The sequence below is a fragment of the Lasioglossum baleicum genome, chromosome 1, assembly GCF_051020765.1.
Source record: "Lasioglossum baleicum chromosome 1, iyLasBale1, whole genome shotgun sequence".
Lineage (NCBI taxonomy): Eukaryota > Metazoa > Arthropoda > Insecta > Hymenoptera > Halictidae > Lasioglossum > Lasioglossum baleicum.
Genome location: NC_134929.1, coordinates 11921082 through 11940989, shown reverse-complemented (window position 1 = coordinate 11940989; position 19908 = coordinate 11921082). Strand labels below are relative to the sequence as shown.

Sequence of the window (19908 nt, the reverse complement as noted above, 5' to 3'; positions counted from 1 at the left end):
CGATCGGAAGCTTATTAATATCCCCGCGCCATTCTATATATCCGAAGTAAGTATTCTCATCCGCTTCTATGAAAAAGAGTGCGGCTTCTTCCTTGACGAAAAAGTGTTGTGTCGTGGGAAGGTAATAGCGTCGTGCTTGACAGATCCTCGCCAGATGTCACTAACGGTCGGCCGCTATATTGATCAAGTTAGATTTTCTAAGGACGCACATTGATAAGATCTCGTATTTGTCGATTGCACGAGAAATTCGTCGCGAAACGTCAAAACACACGTCGCCCCGAGTTTTCGGGAGGGTTTCACGCGCGCCGTTCGAGCCTCGTCATTTTTCGCCTATGACGTCATTTGTGAATTACACAAGCGTCACTAGTGAGTCTGTTGTGGAAAATTTCGTCGGATCCATGGCAGCGAGGAGCGAACTCTGTTTTTCGTAATTAAAAACAGATCGGATCTTGACCGAACCTTGGGGACGAATCTGACGACAACGACAACACGATCGAGACTATCCGACTGACAGTGTTTCGAACCGTCGACGGGGACCCTGTGCTTGTGCCTGTGCGAACCAAGTGAGTAACTCGAACTCCGCCTGCTCTTTTTCACCGATCATCCCCGTGGCAAGTCTATATTTGTTATGCGCGCCTGGCGATCGTAACCGTATTGTCGTGTATTCTCTTATTAATCTGTCGTCTCTATGCGAGATACGCTGTGCGACGCGCCTTGTCGATTCGACGAGCGGCACGTATGTTTTCGCGAGAACGACAACTTGCTCGATCGTTGGATCAGCTCGCGAATTCTATCGGAGCTCGTGTCGATAACAGAACTGTCTGTCCCACGATTAAGTTTACTCGCGTCGAGAAAACAACTGCGGATCGTATTATATACGTTCCTTAAACGCACCGTATGTTGAGTACAGTCCGATGTTTACAATCATTTACTGACTACCAAAAATTCTCATTGTTGTCACGTTCCTGTCATTTTATTTGCCGATTTGTAATTGACCGATGGATCAATCGTTTCGCAGGTGTAGAATCGCAGATATATCAACATGTCGATGCAACAGTTCTGTTTGCGGTGGAACAATCATCAACCGAACTTCATTTCGGTGTTCTCGAATCTGTTAAACAATGAGACTCTGGTGGACGTGACGCTGGCTGCGGAAGGCAGGCAACTTCAGGCGCACAAAGTTGTATTGTCCGCGTGCAGCACATACTTTCAGTCGCTGTTCACTGTCAATCCGTGTCAGCATCCAATTGTGATATTGAAAGATGTGAAATTTTCGGATCTAAAGATTATGGTTGATTTTATGTATTACGGCGAAGTAAATATATCACAGGACCAGTTACCATCGATCATAAAGGTATAGAACATTTCTGAATTATTTAATTCCATCGAATGAAACAGCGAGAATGTAATTGCGTGTGGCTTTTTCTTTAACAGACTGCGGAGAGTTTGAAGATAAAGGGTTTAGCGGAAATGCACACTCCATCCTTGACAAAGTGGCCAAGCGTTAGTAGCGAAACAGGTGGAGGGGATCGTGGGGAATCCTGTTCCCCCAGTCCATCTCCATTGTCCCCATCATTTCGTAGGAAGAGATTAAGAAAATCGTCTACGGGTTCCACGTCTGGGTCTGGCGATAAACCAGAGGAGATAAACGAAATCACTTTAGTTGCTACAAATATCGTAAAACCAGAACCTTTGATTGTCTCACAAGAAACTGGTGAAAACCTTAGGAGACCTGTAAATACTAACACAGAATCTCAGGGCAGTATCGACGAGGATCAAATATCGATTGTAAGCTTGTTACATTGGTATTTACGCTTGTACTCCTTAAATAATTGTAGTACGCTCTACAGTATAATGTATTTCAGATGAGCAATATGGAAAATAGTTCTGCGGCAACACCGGCGCAAAGCGATGGTTCGATACAGGATGTAAGCCAACAGTCAGGAGGGAATGTTGCGCAGAGTTCAGTTTCTTCGCAACCACCTGCTCATCAAGGTAAGTAATCTTTTGTTGTGTATGCATTTAAGCTGATGTTACTATAAGGAATTTGATCGGGGCTATAAAATAGTATATGGGCTATAATAGGCCAGTTAGTATATACAAACAGGATTAACGTTACATTAAACTCTTGCGCTGGAACGACGTGTTGCACGCGTCGCTTATTGTTTTGTTACCAAAGTGCGAAATACGTGCCACGCGCGTCGTCTGTTATCATTTTCTAAGGTGATAATAACGTGCAATCTGTAGATGATACACCGCTACGTCTGCGAGCAAAACAATGGGGACATTTTCCTATAAATATTCCACCCACGAAAGGTAAACCAAGACCTCAAAGAAGGTGCAAGGTATGTGCGAAACACGGTAAACGCAGTGAAACCACTTGGGAGTGTAAGAAATGTCTTATCGCGTTGCACATTCCGCATTGTTTTGAAATTTATCATACTGTACAGAATTATTAATAAAGATGTTTATTACGTTGTTAATCTTGTCTATATTCATCTAAACAGTGCTACTACATGCGTTCTTTACACGATTTCAAGCAACGGTTCGCTTCCAATTGTTTTGGACGAATTCGCCGCGAGTGATTAATTCATTTCCAGCGCAAGAGTTTAATTAAAGTTGCTGCTTCTTCTTTTTATGCTGCATGAATCGATATAATTGTTGAAGCACAGATCATACTTCTTCTACAATAGATATTTATTAAATCATTGGTAACAATACCGGAAGCGATATTTTAGTATTCGCGTTACCAATTAAATAGAGGTGTACGATCGCGTACGAGACGAATAGTTGAAAAGTGATAATATTTCTGATTATTTTGCTCGATGTACCGTACAACTGTAAGATTACGGTTAATGATATCATAGCGTAATTCTTTTAGAGCATAACAAACTCAGCATGAAATGTATCTTCCACACAAAATACCTCTGTAATTTGGTAGTTATGCGCAATCTATACCAAGCGTGGTGGGTAATGAAACTGCATGTCGAAAGAAACAAAACTTACACACATTATATGCTGGCACAGATGCGTTTAAATGTACTGCACAAGGAAAAATCAACAGACGTTTGACATGAAAATAGAGCGAAAGTTCGGGAAAAAAAAAGGAATGAAATGAAAATTGGTTGTGCAATATTTTCAAGGCTAGACTCATTCATGAAATTCATCATGGTACACAGATACATAGCACACGATGTATAATGTTCTTCAGAGGACAGACGAATCGCCCCTTTTCAACATTGTCTAGTGTGTATGTGTGCCTTGCTCTGTCCTACGATTCAACAAAAGAGTTGTACACTTTTCTGATACTTGAAAATCGAAGATGATGTGCTTTAAAATGTATCTGTGCCATGCCACGATTCTATCCTCGATATTTCCATATATACACCATTACATTCACAAACTCTTTTACATATACATTTCCATTCTTTTCTGCTTACAGCTTAGCATCGTTCCTTTCTTTTCTACACGTACATAGTAGCATAAAGCATTACTTTCTCATTCAAAATAGACAATTTTCTAAGTCGATCTCGAGAACAACTTGATTTACCTATTCTAGCTACTATTTTCAATATCTCTGTCTCATGCAACAATTTGTTTTCAGTTAACGTACACTTCTCATATGCGTATATACAAATTACACACACACAGACACACAATTATTACTTATCATTGCATTTAATGAAAACTCTAGCCAATCGAACTAATTCCTGTGCTCTGACCAAAGATGAACCGGTCTGTTCCGCAGGATTGCAATGGACTATAATGGAGCACACATATCCACGTTTCGCTCTGTCCTCGTGTCAAACAAATCTGTCGATCCAAGCGTCATCAGCTTTTACTACGCCCGAAATAACAACTTCTTCGACCATCAGCGACCAGTACTCTGGTACCAGCACGACTGGTTCGAGTTGCGCCCTGACGAATTACCCGAATTCGTCGCACGGTACGCTGCAGCACGCGTCGTCGAGCGGCCCGTCGCCGTCCGCACAATGTCCAAGCAACTGCCAGAGTCCGTGCGCCAGTCCTCAGACCGCAATTAAAAGGAAGCGATCAACGAATCCGCAAGCGGACGAGAACTTTATCAGAGCGTTAGACGCGGTCCGCTACGGTGGCATAGGATTCTGTAAGGCGGCCAGAATGTTTGGCGTGAACAACCGAACCCTTTGGCTCGAGTACAAAAAGCGTGGCTATCCGAACAACCGGCCCAGCTTGAAGTCCAGGGTGAAACAGGAGGTGAACTCATCGCCGCCGCCAGCCCAGTCCGCTCAACCTGTTAACTCCCAGAGTCCTACGCCGATGGGTCCACCCACGACTCCGCACAGCACACACAACACCCACAGCACGCACACCATGCTGACAACCCACAGTCCTCACACGATGCTCAGCGGTTACATCGACAGCAGGCATACAGACTACGCGTTGCCCAGCACAACAATGCCAATCAATTTACACGGCGTTAATTACAACGCCATGTGAGCCGGCCATAACGCGGGTTCCGCCGGCGCTTGTATAGACGAGCTTGAAAAGTATTAGGTCTCCGCGTTCGTAAACCGGTGATGCTCCGTGTCCGTTGTTTCCGAATTGTCCGATTAAGATAATCCGTTGAGTAACCGTGTCGCTAACGTCGGAATATCTATGGTTGTAAAGCAAAGCGTTTAAAGGGGTAGACTCGTTTCTATAATTGCATGGATACGGGATGCGTCTTCTCATTTCTCGATAATGCAAAGAGGGGGTTTTTCAGTAGTCAAAAGCGCTAGATAAAATGTCAATCTAGGCCTTAATCGCTCTCAAATGTCCTATTTTCACGTTCACGAGGCGTAATGTCCATTATTCGGCAGCATGTAACTGTCGCAGCTTTGTGCTTCCGAATAATGTAAATTACGCTACCGAATAGAGCAAATTACATCTCGTAAACGTACAAATAGGGCGATCGCGGCCTAGATTGATCTTTTATCTAGCGCTTTTAACTAGTGCAAAACCCCATCTTTGCATTATTGAGAAATGAGAAGGCGCATCCTGCACCCTTGCAATCCTAAAAACGAGAGTCTACTCCCTTAACACATTAGCTATCGGCGATTGTTTCATAATTTTTAAAAGCCTGTGGTCCATGGCTAAAGAGTTTCCAATGGAGTTTTCAAGAGCAACTTAAATTGTGAACCAACAGACAAACAGACATATGCATCTTACCAGGTCTCAGACTTTGTTACAAACTGAATTCAAGCATCTATTTTAAATTTAGGTAGAATTGTGTATGTATATTGTGGTCCGCTCGGTGACGACGATAAGTGGATGCTTAAAGCTATAAAGCTCCAAAATACTAATCTAAGTGACGTACGTTGTTTTGCTATACAACCAGAGGTACACGCATCCATCGAAACTTGTCAAACGCAGGGAAACATGTTTTTTAGATATCTTTTTGCCTAGTTCGTACGTACCTATTCGAAGCTTGAAAATAACACGGATCTCGTGAAAGGGCGGAAAGGGGTCGGTTCGTACTTTATACACACCACAAGTTTTTTACATTATTGTGTACACGCGTGCAACGGGAGATGTCGTCGTTATCCAATGCTGGAACTCGTTCACTTTATCCACTACCGATAAGAAGCTTTCCTACTATTTATTTTTAAGATAAGAATATACATATGTACGTGCAATCAATTTAATAATTGTCTGATTTGTACATTAACGCTAGACTACGATGACTGGCTTTATTTCGACTCGCATCGTATCGGGACGATCAAATGCAATAAAGAGATTGTTGTACATACAGGGTTTGTTGTTTTCAAAGGTACAATAAATGTCTTGAGGACAAAGGTGAATGGTAAAATGGGGCTCATACGACACCAAAACAATTTTTGTTTTTATGTCATTTTTCTTAGAGATATCAAGTCAACTTCTTTTTTTTTTTAATGGAACAATCGTTTTTTAAACATCTACAATGATAGTCCCTTTCATTATGAAAACAGTGACTACAATTACTCAAGGTCATTTAAGGTCACGGACAGAAAAGACGTATAAAACTAAAATATGGAAGCAAAATACGTTTAGCACCAGTGAGACTTGTAGTAAACATCCTTCAATGCTATGGAATGGTTTCAAACATCTATCTCTAGCCGATTACGCTGCGATTTATTTACTAACAGTATGTTTCCAAACGCGATTCCGCTATGTCTTACTCGATGATTGAAAGGTGTGACATGGTAACGGTTTACTGTGAATGTAGACAAAATGCATTGCAGGCCCGATTGCTTTATGACGGAAGGTACCCTGAGTGAAACACTCCTTCTAGGGTGACTTTTACTAATATCTACAAGTTATTTAGAAATACTGGAAGTGTAGATGTAAGAAAGCGTGAACGAAAGAATCCCATGACTGCCAAAGACAATGAAATTAATATTTTAGCAGGTATAGCTGTACCAGAGAAATTGTCCGAGAAGGAAGCATAAGTCAAAGTAGCGTAATACAGGGATTCATCAGGTTTTTTCTGTCCGTGACCTTGAATGACCTTGAGTAATTATAGTCACTGAATTCGTAATGAATGGGACTATCATTTTAGATGTTTAAAAAAGGGCGGTTCCATAAAAAAATGAAGGTGTCCTTGACATCTCTAAAAAAGATTACATAAAAACGAAAACTTTGTTGGTATCGTATGAGCCCCATTTTACCGTTCAACATTGTCCTCAAGCCATTTAATGTATCTTTGAAAACCACAAAACACCTTGTACATAAGAAGATGTGTCTTCAAAAATACAATTAAAACATTTATATTTTACCTACCAGCAATCTTTTCAAAATCAAAGATTAACAATTCAGAACTCCTTAATACATTTTTCACATTTCATTTATGTACCAACTTCTCCTCCGATATAAGACGACGATGTTTTCTTCGCAACAAGAAAATCTCTGTCCCCTCTTGTAAGTGTAATTTCTTTTCTAGAACGAAAATCTCTGTCCCCTCTTGTAACTGTAATTTCTTTTCTAGAACAAGATTATCATTAGATCGTGGATATTATGCATTTAGAAAGAAAATGTGCGAGGCACATATAGCAGTAAAAACATTTTAACACAAACTGTTAAAACGAGACATACATTTTTCTTGAACTGTAGTTCCATACGATCGATGTAGACCATTTGTATTTTGTATAAAGATCTGCAGTCTAACTAAGGGTTTGAATGGACCCAGGCATCGTCAACTGTCCAGTGGCTCGAGACATCTATTTTCTAAGGGTTAAGAACTTTTAAGAGACAGTTAACGAGTTCCAACGACATGTTTTTGTTGTCCACTACCGGAATTTCCAGTTGCGGGTGGATCAAGTGCTGAAAGAGGTTCCTTCTGTTGAGACGTATCGTTTGAGATCCGAATCACGCGATCGGGTAGAGCGCATTCGTTTTACGATTTCAGATGTTTATAGGCGAACTGTACGAGACATACTTTTTGTTGATAATTTAACGTTTCTATCGTCCTATCGTCGCGTCGGTGTGCCATCGCCGATTTGCGTTCGACCAGCTTCGGCTGGCACGCCGACACCGTAACAATTTTGTACATAGTGAATAAAGTAGCCATACGAAACGATTAGTTAGAAGAATATATCATGTGTACTTGCACACAGTTAACACAATCTACGGAAACTAACGATTACTTACCTACGAGGAGGATCGGAATAGAACAGGACCTGCCGTCAATACATGTATTACGATTAATTGTTCTTTGGTAGCAGGAGGTTGTCAGGCCTTTTGCAAATTTTACACGTTTCTAATAATCCCACTCGACAAATTCTGCCACGTGTGGGTGTACCGTACACGCGTCAATTAATTTCGAAATTAATTAAGATTCTATTTCAATCGATAGATTTTTCCATTTACTTTAAGAATTTATATTTTAAAATTAGAAAATTCTTTTTGGTACATCCGACGTGCAGATGTAACAGGTTACAGGGTATGGCGGGAACTTTAGGATTTTAATGCTTTATACATTTCGCGAAGTTTGATTATTGCTGATAGCGTTTCAGCGGCGTTTTAATTGCGTGTGACTGGGTCAAAGTGGAGAATAAACGGTTTGTATTAAGATGTTTTTCTATTTATGCGTTAAGACGCGTGTAATATATACGTAGATCAGATTGTTTCGTTACGCGTACATGACTATTATTAACCTGCGAAAATAATAAGGTAATGCATGTATTGAGAAACAGCTGTACGACGTGACAACCTGTCATTTTATTACGACGAAATTGTTCTTGTTTTTTTCTTTTTTTTTTGCGAAACGATTCCGTTTTGTTGCATTCGTAGCAACCGATAAATTATATTGAAAATGATAAGCAATTAGGGCGCTAGAATATATTAAGGGATCTGTATCCTGTTTAGTACTCAACTAGGGGCAATGAATTGAAATAACGATGTAAATATCATTGATCATCCGAGCATACATAATTCATCAGCCGTGAGAACGAGTATCGTTTAGTTACTTATTTACACGATTTATACGATTGCATTTAAAATAGCCGCGGCGAACACCTGTTTATGTATTCTACGCACGTACTTAACACCGGGAATTATGGCAATTTTCTTATCGTCTTCCTTTCCGTGATCGAACAATCGAAGAAATAGGATATACTCGACGATCATCGAATTTCCGGAATGGTTCGATGAACCTGCGTTGAGGGGGTATTCTGTTCTAGCACACAATCTCTAATTACTTCATTGTACGTTTAGCAATTTTTATAAATTTATTTATTGCGAAAGAAAGGTGTAAAATCTCCACGAACAAGGATTAAATGTACCTTATAATTAGCTGCCATGATTGCAACTTTTGTAGGCGTCTAAATTAAATGATTAATGGAGGATGTTGTTCGGTAAGGATGTGGCTATCGTCTGTACCACGATCTTTCATTAACATTTACTTTTAACAAAGTGGCACGTCCTAGACTTGAATTTTGAAAGTTTCTTAAATTATTCAAGCATTTTTCAAATATTTTAATGATCTTGCTACGGACGAGAACGACATCTTTTTCGGAATACCCATGGAGAATTTCATTGAAATCGGACGAATCATTGTGAAAATATTATGGCAGCCATTTCGAGAAACGCAGTTCCGAGGAAAGAGCGTTCGAGCAATAAAAATTCGACCAGCAATATCTTCGAAAAATGCAGAAATCGATTTTTTGGCATTTCGAGAGCAGAATGTCCCCTTTAGTTTACATTCGAAGCACACAGAAGCTTTTTTGCTGATATATTTATCAGCGGCCGTAATCAACCGCTCGTCGATTATATTGAAATTTTATCACGCGCGTTCCACCTTTCTTTTTTACGCCTGTACAAAGATAATAGACGAATATAGTACGTTGGGAAAAGTGTTGTTCGCGAATGTGTATACAGACTAACGTGAGACGCTCCGTTTGCGAACGAGCGAGAAGACTAGTTTAATCGGTACGAATTTTATATGCAGATGATCGAATTTACTGTGTCGATGTTATGTATAACGTCTTTAATAGAAGAGCGGCGCGATGGGAGAGCTAATCAAAGTTGTTTCTGGCCGGGCGTAACTTCGTTCACATAAGCTATCCGTCTTTTTAGATCTTTATTTATGTAGCAACTTTGTTAATGAAAAATAAAGTTTGATTTAAAATCTTGGAGGAAACCAGTTCGAATGAAATTACGACGTCAATCTGTGCCCGCACATAAAACACGATACGGTGTAAGTGACCACAATCTAGTTATAATTTTGCTGGCGAAGTTTCTTCCCGAATGATAAAGCGAACATTCGCACCTGCATTTCATACGCTTACTACATTTCTGTGTGCATTGCACCTGCAGTTGTTTTCAGCTTTTTCAGCCAACAATCTGGTACATGAAAAATCGGAAAATTTTTGCCCATGCTTCGCGTAACTTTCTATAAATATGGACTATCAGATTTGAAGATTCTCATCTTATTAAACACCGAAGAAAATTTCAATTATCGACACGGGGAATAACGTAACTGTTTTATTCCTCTCTATCCCTAATCTCCCATTTTAGTTGTTGGATTATCTTTTTTATCAAATGTTTAAAGTTGCATCAACCCAATGAGGGTACTAGCAATTACATCACATTACAAAGTCGATAGAAAAACGGACCGAGGGTTTCTACACAAAGTAAAAATCGGAACAGCTACGTACACGCTTTTAACTCTTTCATGTATTCATTTATTTCTTACAGTAGTGTGCAAAGCAGCGGGTCCCAAAAGATGCCGTCTCCTGATGCGCCAACCACGCATAAAAAAGGAACCTAATCACCTGTCCCCCGACAGCGAGACATCCTCGCCACACATTGTCTCTTCGTCGATGAGCACACCCGCGTTGAACCTACCGCAAACTTCAAGAAGCTTCGATGAGCCTCGGATCTCATCACCCCCGCCCACGATCTTGGTGAACCAATCGAACCTGGTAGCGATGTCCACCTCGACGAATCTGTTGACAGTGCCACAACCGTTATACCTGACGAAGCAACATTCTCATCCCCTCCTGTCTAATCAACTAATCCAGTCTCCTAGTGGCCACGTGTTGATCCACAGGCAGCATTCGAATCCCGAGTTCCCAAGGAGGACGACCAGCCCCTCGATCGTCGTCGAGCCGGCACCCGTCACGAAAACGGAACCGGAAACAGCGGATGAACCATCAACGGCTTTTACCGAGGCTGCTGGGTCCACTTCGGGCCTCAGGGTGAAGACCACCGAGCTCAGACGAAGCTCGTCCTCTCCTCAGGTAATCCTCTCCTCGTTTCCAGAATTGCAAGGGTGCGGGATGCGCCTTCTCATTTATCGATAATGCAAAGATCGGGTTTTTTAGTAGTGAACAGCGCTAGATAAAAGATGAATCTAGGCCGCGATCGCCCTCGAAAGTCCTATTTTTATGTTTACGAGGCGTAATTTGCATTATTTGGAAGCTGCGCATGTACAGGATGTCACAAAATTATATGTCGTGGACATCATAGCGTGATTCTACACTCCTGATTTAGTCGAAAATGACGAAGAAACCCCCGCGAAATTGACCTTGAACGTGGAAAACAAGGTAAAAAAAAACAAAAAATTAAGGATCCCTGATTGATCTATACCCTACCCTAAGGATCACAGATACTATTAAGGATTAAGATTTTTTAAATGTTTATCTGAAATGTTTTGTCAATGAAATATTTTTTTCTCTGGAATTTAGTTTTCGAGATATTGCAGGTGGCCAGAATAATGCCCCACACTGTATATAATTTGTACATAAAAATAAATTCTATTGTGCTATGATACCACAATATACATAATAATAATAATTACAAGTAACAAAATTGTTCTAAATATTTTTCCTACTAACTTAAACTACATTTTGTAGAGAAAAAGGAAGTGTCCGGATACTTTTGAGCGGTAACGTAAAAATGGGACTTTTTAAGGCGATCGCAGCTTAGATTGATCTTCTATCTAGCGCTTTTGACTACTGAAAACCCCTATCATTGCATTATCGAAAAATAAGAAGGCGCATCCCGCTACCCTTGCAGCCCTGGAAACGAGTTCTCTTCACACTAGATTCGCCGGCAATTAAAATATACCTATTTCTAGCGAAACCAGTCAAAATGACTGGTCTTTAGAAAAAATGCTTAGTTATACATATACAGGGTGTTTGCGAAATCGTAGTACAACCGGGCATGGGGGCGATTCTACATGCAAAAATAAGTCGAAAAAAAGTAATAACATTTTTTCGTTTGGCAGCTCGTTTTCGAGAAAATCGAGTTTGAAAATGCAGCGAATACACGTGCTATTACTGCTATTGCATAGATAGGAATCGTCTGACTCGTCTGGCCATGATCAACCAATTCTACTTTGTGCATATACTAAAGCGCGCGAACCTGGCGGAACTTTAAACTCGATTTTCTAGATTTTGATCGATCTTCCGCCACCAGTGTCTCCACGTGTTGAATACTTTTGTGTTTAGATTTTCGATAGTATCTTTTTTGAGGAAGGTAAGTGATTTTGAAATGTTTGAACATATCTGTAGTTTCAGTTTATTTATATTAATGTTTGCCAACTGTTGGTTTGGGCTGAAATTCATTTTCTCTTTGTCGGTAGCTAGTATTATCAGTCCACGTGGAGTTCCCAATATGGCACTACCAAGGGTTCCCAAATATGGGTATAGTGCCATACTTGGACCACCTTCCTTTTTTTTAGGAAGATGCAACTATTCAGTTGTTCCGCAAAACTTATCGTTCAAATACATTTGCACTAATACCTAGGATAAGTCACTAACGTATATTATTTACTTTATCTTCACGTATTTTCTTCCAGATGTCAGACCAACAGCAGACAATCAAAAAAAGGAAAGGTTGGGACATGATGGCCATGACGGAGGCAGTGAATGCTGTCAAAGAAAAGAAGATGGGCTACTTGAAGGCCTCGAAAATATATAATGTTCCAAAGAGGACACTTATAAGATATGTCAAAGACTCTCGGTCAACAGAGGAAGTGATTGGAACAAAATTAGGGAGAAAGACGGTACTTCCACCTGATTTCGAAGCTCAGCTAGTAACCTATTGCATCGAAATTGAGAAACGTTTTTACGGGTTGAGGGGCTGCGACATTAGACGCCTTACATTCCAGCTTGCGATGCGAAATGGGTTGAAGCACCCTTTTTCCCAAGAAAAGCAAGCTGCTGGCAGAAAGTGGCTTCGATTATTTATGAATAGGCATCATGAGCTGTCAATGCGGATGCCAGAATCAATGTCAATGTCAAGGGCCAAGAGTTTTACCCCTGAAAGCGTCTCTGAATTCTTCGACATTTTCGAAAAAGAAATGGAGAAAATAAATAATGACCCTCAAAGGTTGTTCAGTGTAGATGAGACGGGTATAACAATTGAACAAAGCCACCACGGCAAAGTTATCAGTCTGAAAGGGAAAAAAAGTGTTTGTGCCATAACTTCTGCAGAAAGAGGCAAGCTCATGACCGTCATTACTTGCATGAATGCTTGCGGCACCTATGTCCCTCCTCTACTGATTTTTCCTAGGAAAAATATGTCACTAAACTTGATGGATGGAACACCAGCAGGATCGGTTTGGGCTTGTCACCCTTCTGGGTGGGTTCAAGGAGATATTTTTGCAAAGTGGTTAAACCATTTCATTCAGTTAACAAGGCCGACTGCTTCTAATCCCGTTCTATTAGTGTTAGACGGCCATTACAGCCACACTCGAAATGTGGATGTAATAGACATGGCGCGTGAAAATCATGTGTCTATTGTATCATTGCCTCCTCACTCAACTCACAAGATGCAACCCCTCGACGTAGGGTTCATGGCTCCCCTCAAATTTTACTACGGCCAAGAGATCGAGACATGGCTGAGGAACAACCCTGGAAGGGTTGTGACAAACAATCAGGTTGGTGAATTGTTTGGGAGGGCATACAATAGAGTTGCGACAATGTCGACTTCAATCAGTGCCTTTAAGAAGACTGGACTATTCCCTTGTAACAGACACATTTTCAAGGATATTGACTTCATGCCAAGTAATAATACTGAGGAGTCTTTAAACATAAACGATTCTAATGATGCTTCAGATGATGCTCTTCTTCAGGCTTCAATAGTTCCTTCTGGAGTTTTTGATCAGGATCTTTTTTCCACTAACGCTTTGAACCCTGCTACCACAGTACAACTGACTCAAAACTTCGTGTCACCTAACGACATCTCACCTGTGCCTTCACGACCTGCTTCCTCTTCGTCATCAAGATCAGGGAAAGCCTCACTTATTACATCATCTCCCTACAAGAACGTGTTAAGCAAAAACAAGGATGACGAAACTGCTAAAGAGCAAAAGAAGAAAGATAAGGCTCAGAAAAAACTGGCAATGAGTGTTCCCACCAACGAAGAACTACCATCAAGCTCGAAAACATCAATTTCAGGCAAGTCTGCAGCAAAAAAGCGCATTTCAAAGGCTGAGAAGAAAATGACTGGGAAAAGACGCCGAAAAGTTATTGAATCGTCTGATGATAGTCTCGATGATGATGACCTTCCCCTGACCGACACAGACTCTGACATGGACCCGGAATCGTCTAGTGAGACAGAAGAAGACGTCGAGTGCCCCCTTTGTGCATCAAAATTCTCTGATGATAGCAAGGGAGGAAAGTGGGCTAGATGCACCCAGTGTATTAGGTGGTCTCACGAAGATTGTGGGGAGAGGAAAACTGACTTATTTTTGTGCACCCCATGTTTTGAACTTTCTCTTACCTAATTTTTTTACTTTTATTTCAATTATTTGTTTACCTTTGCCTAGTTATCTTGAGTTAGGGAATTGTTCATATGTTCCTTAGCACTAGATTTATATTATATTTGCGAAAAATACTTTTTTGTGATTATATATTCCAGTCGAATAGACACCCGTGTACATGTTAAGAGAGGAAACGAAAAGAGAGAAAATGAGAGCGAGGGGTGCAAGGTAGACTTGGAAATTTGAAGAAAGGTTAAGAGGAGGAAGGGGAAGCGAGTGGGCAAGGCAATGTTTGAAAGAAATAGAAGAAAGAGCTACAGAAGGAAAGAAATTATCTAGAGAGGGAACAGAAGAAAAACACAAGAGGGGATCAGGAAGAGAGAGAAGAAGAGTGGAAAAGATAGAAAACAAAGAGAAGGGAATAGAGAAAGAGGAAAAATGGAGAATGGCGATGAAGTCGAGATATAGTAGGTAGTTTAGAGAGATAAGGGTAGAGGGCACACCGGAATATCTGGAGAAAGGAAAGAAGGAAGAAAAATGGAGCGGAATAGCATGGTACAGGCTAGGGAATGAAATGAGAGGAGGGAGATACTGGTAGGAGGAAGAGGAGAGACGGTGCAGAAGATGTAGCAAATACTAGCTGAGGACGGGAGGGGAGAGGAATGGGTGAAAAAATTAGATAGGGAGAGAAAGGAAATACAGAACGGAAGGTACGAAGGAGAGAGAGGGAAGAGGGGGTCAGAGGGAGGAAAGGAAGAATGAGAGAGAGAGAGAGAATGAGTGTGGAAAGAAAAAGAACAAACAAAAAGAAAGAAAAGTATTATGTAAATAGTTTTAAAAATAAATGTAAAGCGTCCTATAGTAAGCATATAGCAAGTAAGCATACATATGTATAATAAGTATATACATAGTAAGCAAGTAATATAATATTGTAAAGGGAACGGGATCACCTTGTAACCCGTAAGGGATCAAGAATAAACGTATATGTATACGTATTCCAGTAGCATAACGTTATTTTATGAGAGAGATTTGTCGTTTTATTTTAACACCCTGAAATCTTGATTCACATTGACATTTTTGGTATGGGTGCCGAATATGGCACTAGGTGTCGTATTAGGGACTCAAGGTGTACCATATTGAGAACCCCTTTCGCTGGAACCTGCAAATGACACATCACAAAAAAAATATTTTTCCCAAGCTGTATTAATTTTTTATAGGGAGGAAATGCATCTACAACTGGTGATTTTTTGGTCGAAAAAGAGCATTCTAAAATAATCAAAAAATGACATCAACAAAAAGCGGTTCATATTTGGGCACTTTAAAATAACATAAGTAGTAATTCGAAATTTTATTTTAATTCTCAGTCAAGCACTGTGGCATACAGAATGACCGCGTGAGACGGCATCGATGTTTATGTTTTGATAACATTTAGATAACTAATTTTGATAACTAATTAACGGTTCCAGATTCGGGAAACGGATTAATAGGATACTTTTCCACATTGAGAAGTACCAGTCAAAATGATTGGTATAGATATAAGTAGCCATGATACAAAATTATTTGAATTCTGTATAAATAAAACGAAAATAAAATTTATTATATTACACCTTTAGTTATCGCTGTAAAAGTCATCACATCATTGCGAAAAAAAGATGTAACATGAAGTAGGAAAAAATTTTCGAATGAAATTGTAAAACCAGTTATTTTGAGACTGGCGTGGTAGATCTAGTGTTAACGATGCGCGATAACGATTTACGCTAACTGTTTCCGTCAACAAATTTGTTGCAGTCGACAAGCAGGGACATCAGAGAGATCCTGAGCGATCAGTGGCTGGGTCACTGTCCTGTGTTACGTCCTGGTCCAGCACTGGGCTGCAATCATTGTTGGAACACGATAGACGCCCACGGCAGGATACTTCGACGAAAGACGAAATACCATTGTCCAGAATGCCAGACAAACCTCTGCATCGTGCCCTGTTTTCAAGACTACCACGAGCAACGTGGTGAAATGAAGTTGAAGTCCTTGCCGAAGACCAGCTCCGTCTAAAGTGCTTCTTCACACGGAAGCGTACGCTCTAATTGTGAAACCTTTGATATAATATGTACACTCGCGTGATTCCTTCTCGTTGCAGATGGATAGTCACGTCGAATGAAATTTTTGACGATATCTGCTCGATGATCATTCTGGTGCTTGCTGGCTTTGAGAGTCGTCGAGGTCAGGTAACTTTTTCGCGGAGACACGTTTCGTTTCTCTCGACACGATTGTTTTCTATAAAGGGAAACGGTCGAGCGTGGTCGTTTGCCTTATCAAATGATATATTGAAGATGTGACTCGATAACGAAAGTTCCTCAAGATATTATTAGAGAGACGAAGAGCGAGAGTTAGGGTGCACGTGGCCGTAATGCCGAGGACCTAAGTCTTAGTATTTGTCAACTCCTTGTATTAACATTTGAGTGTCTCGTGCTGTTTTCTTGTTGTCTCCTTGTCGTTTGTCTTTTTCAAAGTTGAAAAGATTTTCAAGATTACCTCGATGAACCGAAAAGGTCGGAAAAGATTACGAGGTAGATATAACGCAGACTCGAGTCTCTATCTACTGCATTGTCTAACTTTAAAAGTAGACTCGACTCGACTCAACTCGTTGCTTTGGGAAACAAGCGCGATTCTGGCGCAAGTCCTTTGAATTGTAGTTCAACCGAACCCGTTGCTTTGAACATACTTCAAATACTTGTATTGAAATGTATAATCGTTGGCGGAAGTCTGCGTACAAATATTTCATACAAAAAGACTTTGAATTTCGAAGAATATAAGGATGTTTGGAAACAGATACAGTGGATGATCAAATTGTTACAACTAAATCGCCCACAGTACTGTCTTTTAAATATTTGTACAGTTCTATGTAGACTTTTGCGACAGATCGTACTTCAGAATGAGATTATTTTCGCACTGCCCCTAAAAAAATCAGTACACATTGTACGTTGTTTCTCAATCTGAGGACCACGAAGTCGTGTTTCGGGAGTTTTGCGTTTTTCGTTACGGCCACGGCAAGGAATATTCCAAGAAGCGAGTATCGCGTGTTTGGAGAGAGTGTCTTTGGTGTCGTGTGGCAGAGGGAGAACAGTCCTTTCAGGCCGAGCAGATATTAACGCGAGGCGGCGAATGGTTGGCGTTTCGCGCCGCAGAATTGCAGAATTGAAACGAGGCCGCGGTAGAATCTCGTTAAAGAGTCATCGTGCTTTCCCCGAACCCTTGTGTACGCCTACAATCACTTGGAAAAAGAAACCGACCCTCTTTCTCTTGTATTTTTTTACTCCGACGGGCGAGTACCCCGGATTTGCGTACCTCTCACCGGAAATGGGCAAAATGTAACTCTAGAGAAAAATATACATAGCATCCTGTTCCATCGAGCATTGATAGAAAGTACAATGAGTGGTTCGTCCTCGTGTCTATAAAAATGTGATTCTGATCAATAGAATCAAACAGCATGCGGTGGTTAATCAAATATTAGAGCCACACAAAAATATATTTCTTACTGTTGATCTTCAACATAAAAAATTCTCGAGTTGATTGCGGGAAACAGAGACGAAATGAAAATGTATGTTCGGTTTTAATAATTTTCGGAATCTCGAAAATAATGTAGCAATATACTTCGTCGTCAAACATGTACATATTTGCATTCGTAACTTAATACTTCATAAATTCAATGTATGTAGATTCGATTCAAGAATTTGGCTCTAATAATTTGATCCATCGCGATAATTTCTTATGATTAGACTCCGGATTTGATGCATTTGTAACAAAAATGAGCGAGTGCAATTTAAAACAGTGAAAATATTCGAAGACTAAGAATATTAATATATTGTTTGCACCACACTCAAATTATATTAATGAAGAATATAAATTTATGTTTACCTCCTGCGTCTTGCAATTGATGCACAAACTTTTTATTTTGCATAAACATCCGGGGTCTACTTATGATTTTACAAAGTCTAAGCTGCATTAGACGGTGAAATCGATGGGAATAATTGTACTTGTTCCACGTTAGAGGCTGTAGTTACCTGAATGTGCCCCAATCAGCCATTTATTTACTATTGATCGACGTCTACGTGTGTGTATAGACAGTCCGAAGTAGAACGACTCGAATCTATCAATTAGAAAACTCGTTCCGAGTTAATGAATTTGCCCATCTCTGTGTTCCCCGCACCCCAGAAACGCAACCATGAGTTTCGACACTCGCTGTTGCGGAAACGACGATTTTATGGATGAACACGTTTGTAAATGTATTAACTGTGTACCGGTTAACGATATAGAAATATATTCTTGCATAGACGACACCGTTACTTATAGTAAGTATTTCTATATGACGTAATTTATTTATTTGTACGCGTGTAAATAAACTCGACAGCTGTGTATATATTTTTTACGGACGAGAGCGGCTGGGGACGAGACCTCAACAATTTATACAGGGTGCGAACAGAATCAACGCTGCAACGCGAACATATTTCTTAGGAACGATGTTCGATTGGACGTGCATATTTTTCGTTGTTCACACGTTGCACGACGAACCTCGAGATCTTTCTTTCTCATTCGTTTCCGGAAGAACTTGCGTCTCATGCATTTATCCAAGTGTGCTGAAAACATTGCTCGTGAGGGGCGACTTTCCGTTCTTTCGAGAAACGAACGTACAGCTAAACTTTTGGAGGGACGAGATATTTTTGAACGTTTTCATGAACAGAACATTTATTTATACAGGTTGTCCCATTACAATCGATCGCTTCGAACGTGGTTCGATTCCGTTTTATTTTCATTCCAACTATTACTTTCCTGAATAACGAGCTTTCAATTTTAATTATTGTAATAATTGTAATATTAATTTTAATCAATTCTATCTAGAATAATTTTTGTTCACAGAAATTATATGTATGACAGAATGATCGGATAAAAATGATTTTCGATGTAGTTGACTAGGAGTTAAACAATTGGATGTAGGATTAAAGCGAATGAATCAATTGATTTATTGTTGTATAAAAGAATTATTTAACAGTTCGGTGAATAGGGCAGCCTGTATAATTATTCGCGAGTGTGCAACGAGTAATGTTGAAAAGCAAATGACTCCCCCGATTAAACGGAAGCGAGTACGTAGACATTTTGAAGAGAGAAAGAGAGCTTAGCGCGCGGAAATGCATTTTTCCTCCCCCTCGGATGTCCCGTAGGTTTCTGCAGTCACCGAGACGCGAAGCATCACAGATGTAGCATACGTGCAATATATTTTTCTTGGCGTTACGCGTATACTATGCGCAGTTGTATCGATTAATTATATTTTATGTAAATCTAGCCGTAAGATTCGTAAGTGAAAAATAAACAGATTGTGATCGCACCTGGCTGCAACAAATCATCCTAAATCGTCCTAATCGCTATGCATGAAACGTTCTATTGCAGTGGTCGGAAACTGTTGAAACTCTTTGGCTACTTGAGTGCAGCTCTTCTGCGAATGGCGTGTTTAAAATAAGCTTATTTTATTTTAATTTAATAGTATTTTTTAATACAATTTTCAGTTTTATATCCAGTGTACCTAGTTTCAACCCTTCACTGCATGATTTTTTTAATTGGGATGAAAAAATTGAAAGAAGGTCAGTTTTTGTTTTATTTAAGGGAAAAATATTTTAAAAAATTATAACAACATTTTATCAAATGAGATAAAA

General features: G+C 40.0%; 1 protein-coding gene across 4 annotated transcripts; it reads left to right on the top strand.

The window, feature by feature from the left end:
- Nucleotides 1-80: 80 nt before the first annotated feature.
- Nucleotides 81-19583, top strand: Btbvii (BTB-protein-VII). 4 transcript variants are annotated; one of them, XM_076431592.1, is made up of 6 exons: nucleotides 81-563; nucleotides 1019-1354; nucleotides 1435-1788; nucleotides 1866-1995; nucleotides 10195-10739; nucleotides 15998-19583. In XM_076431592.1, exons 2-6 carry the CDS (start codon nucleotides 1043-1045, stop codon nucleotides 16253-16255), a joined length of 1599 nt encoding a protein of 532 aa, XP_076287707.1. In that variant the 5' UTR covers nucleotides 81-563; nucleotides 1019-1042; the 3' UTR covers nucleotides 16256-19583. The 4 variants fall into 4 exon arrangements, with proteins under 4 accessions (XP_076287707.1, XP_076287702.1, XP_076287725.1 ...); XM_076431587.1 differs by lacking the exon at nucleotides 15998-19583 and adding an exon at nucleotides 12302-15989; XM_076431610.1 differs by lacking the exons at nucleotides 10195-10739; nucleotides 15998-19583 and adding an exon at nucleotides 3749-9637.
- Nucleotides 19584-19908: the final 325 nt, after the last annotated feature.

Bases quoted from the DNA above. Each gene is read 5' to 3' on its own strand.
- Btbvii (XM_076431587.1), top strand. From the start codon at position 1,043: ATGTCGATGCAACAGTTCTGTTTGCGGTGGAACAATCATCAACCGAAC. The intron at 1,789-1,865 runs GTAAGCTTGTTA...AATGTATTTCAG, and splicing joins ACGAGGATCAAATATCGATT to ATGAGCAATATGGAAAATAG. The intron at 10,740-12,301 runs GTAATCCTCTCC...ATTTTCTTCCAG, and splicing joins GAAGCTCGTCCTCTCCTCAG to ATGTCAGACCAACAGCAGAC.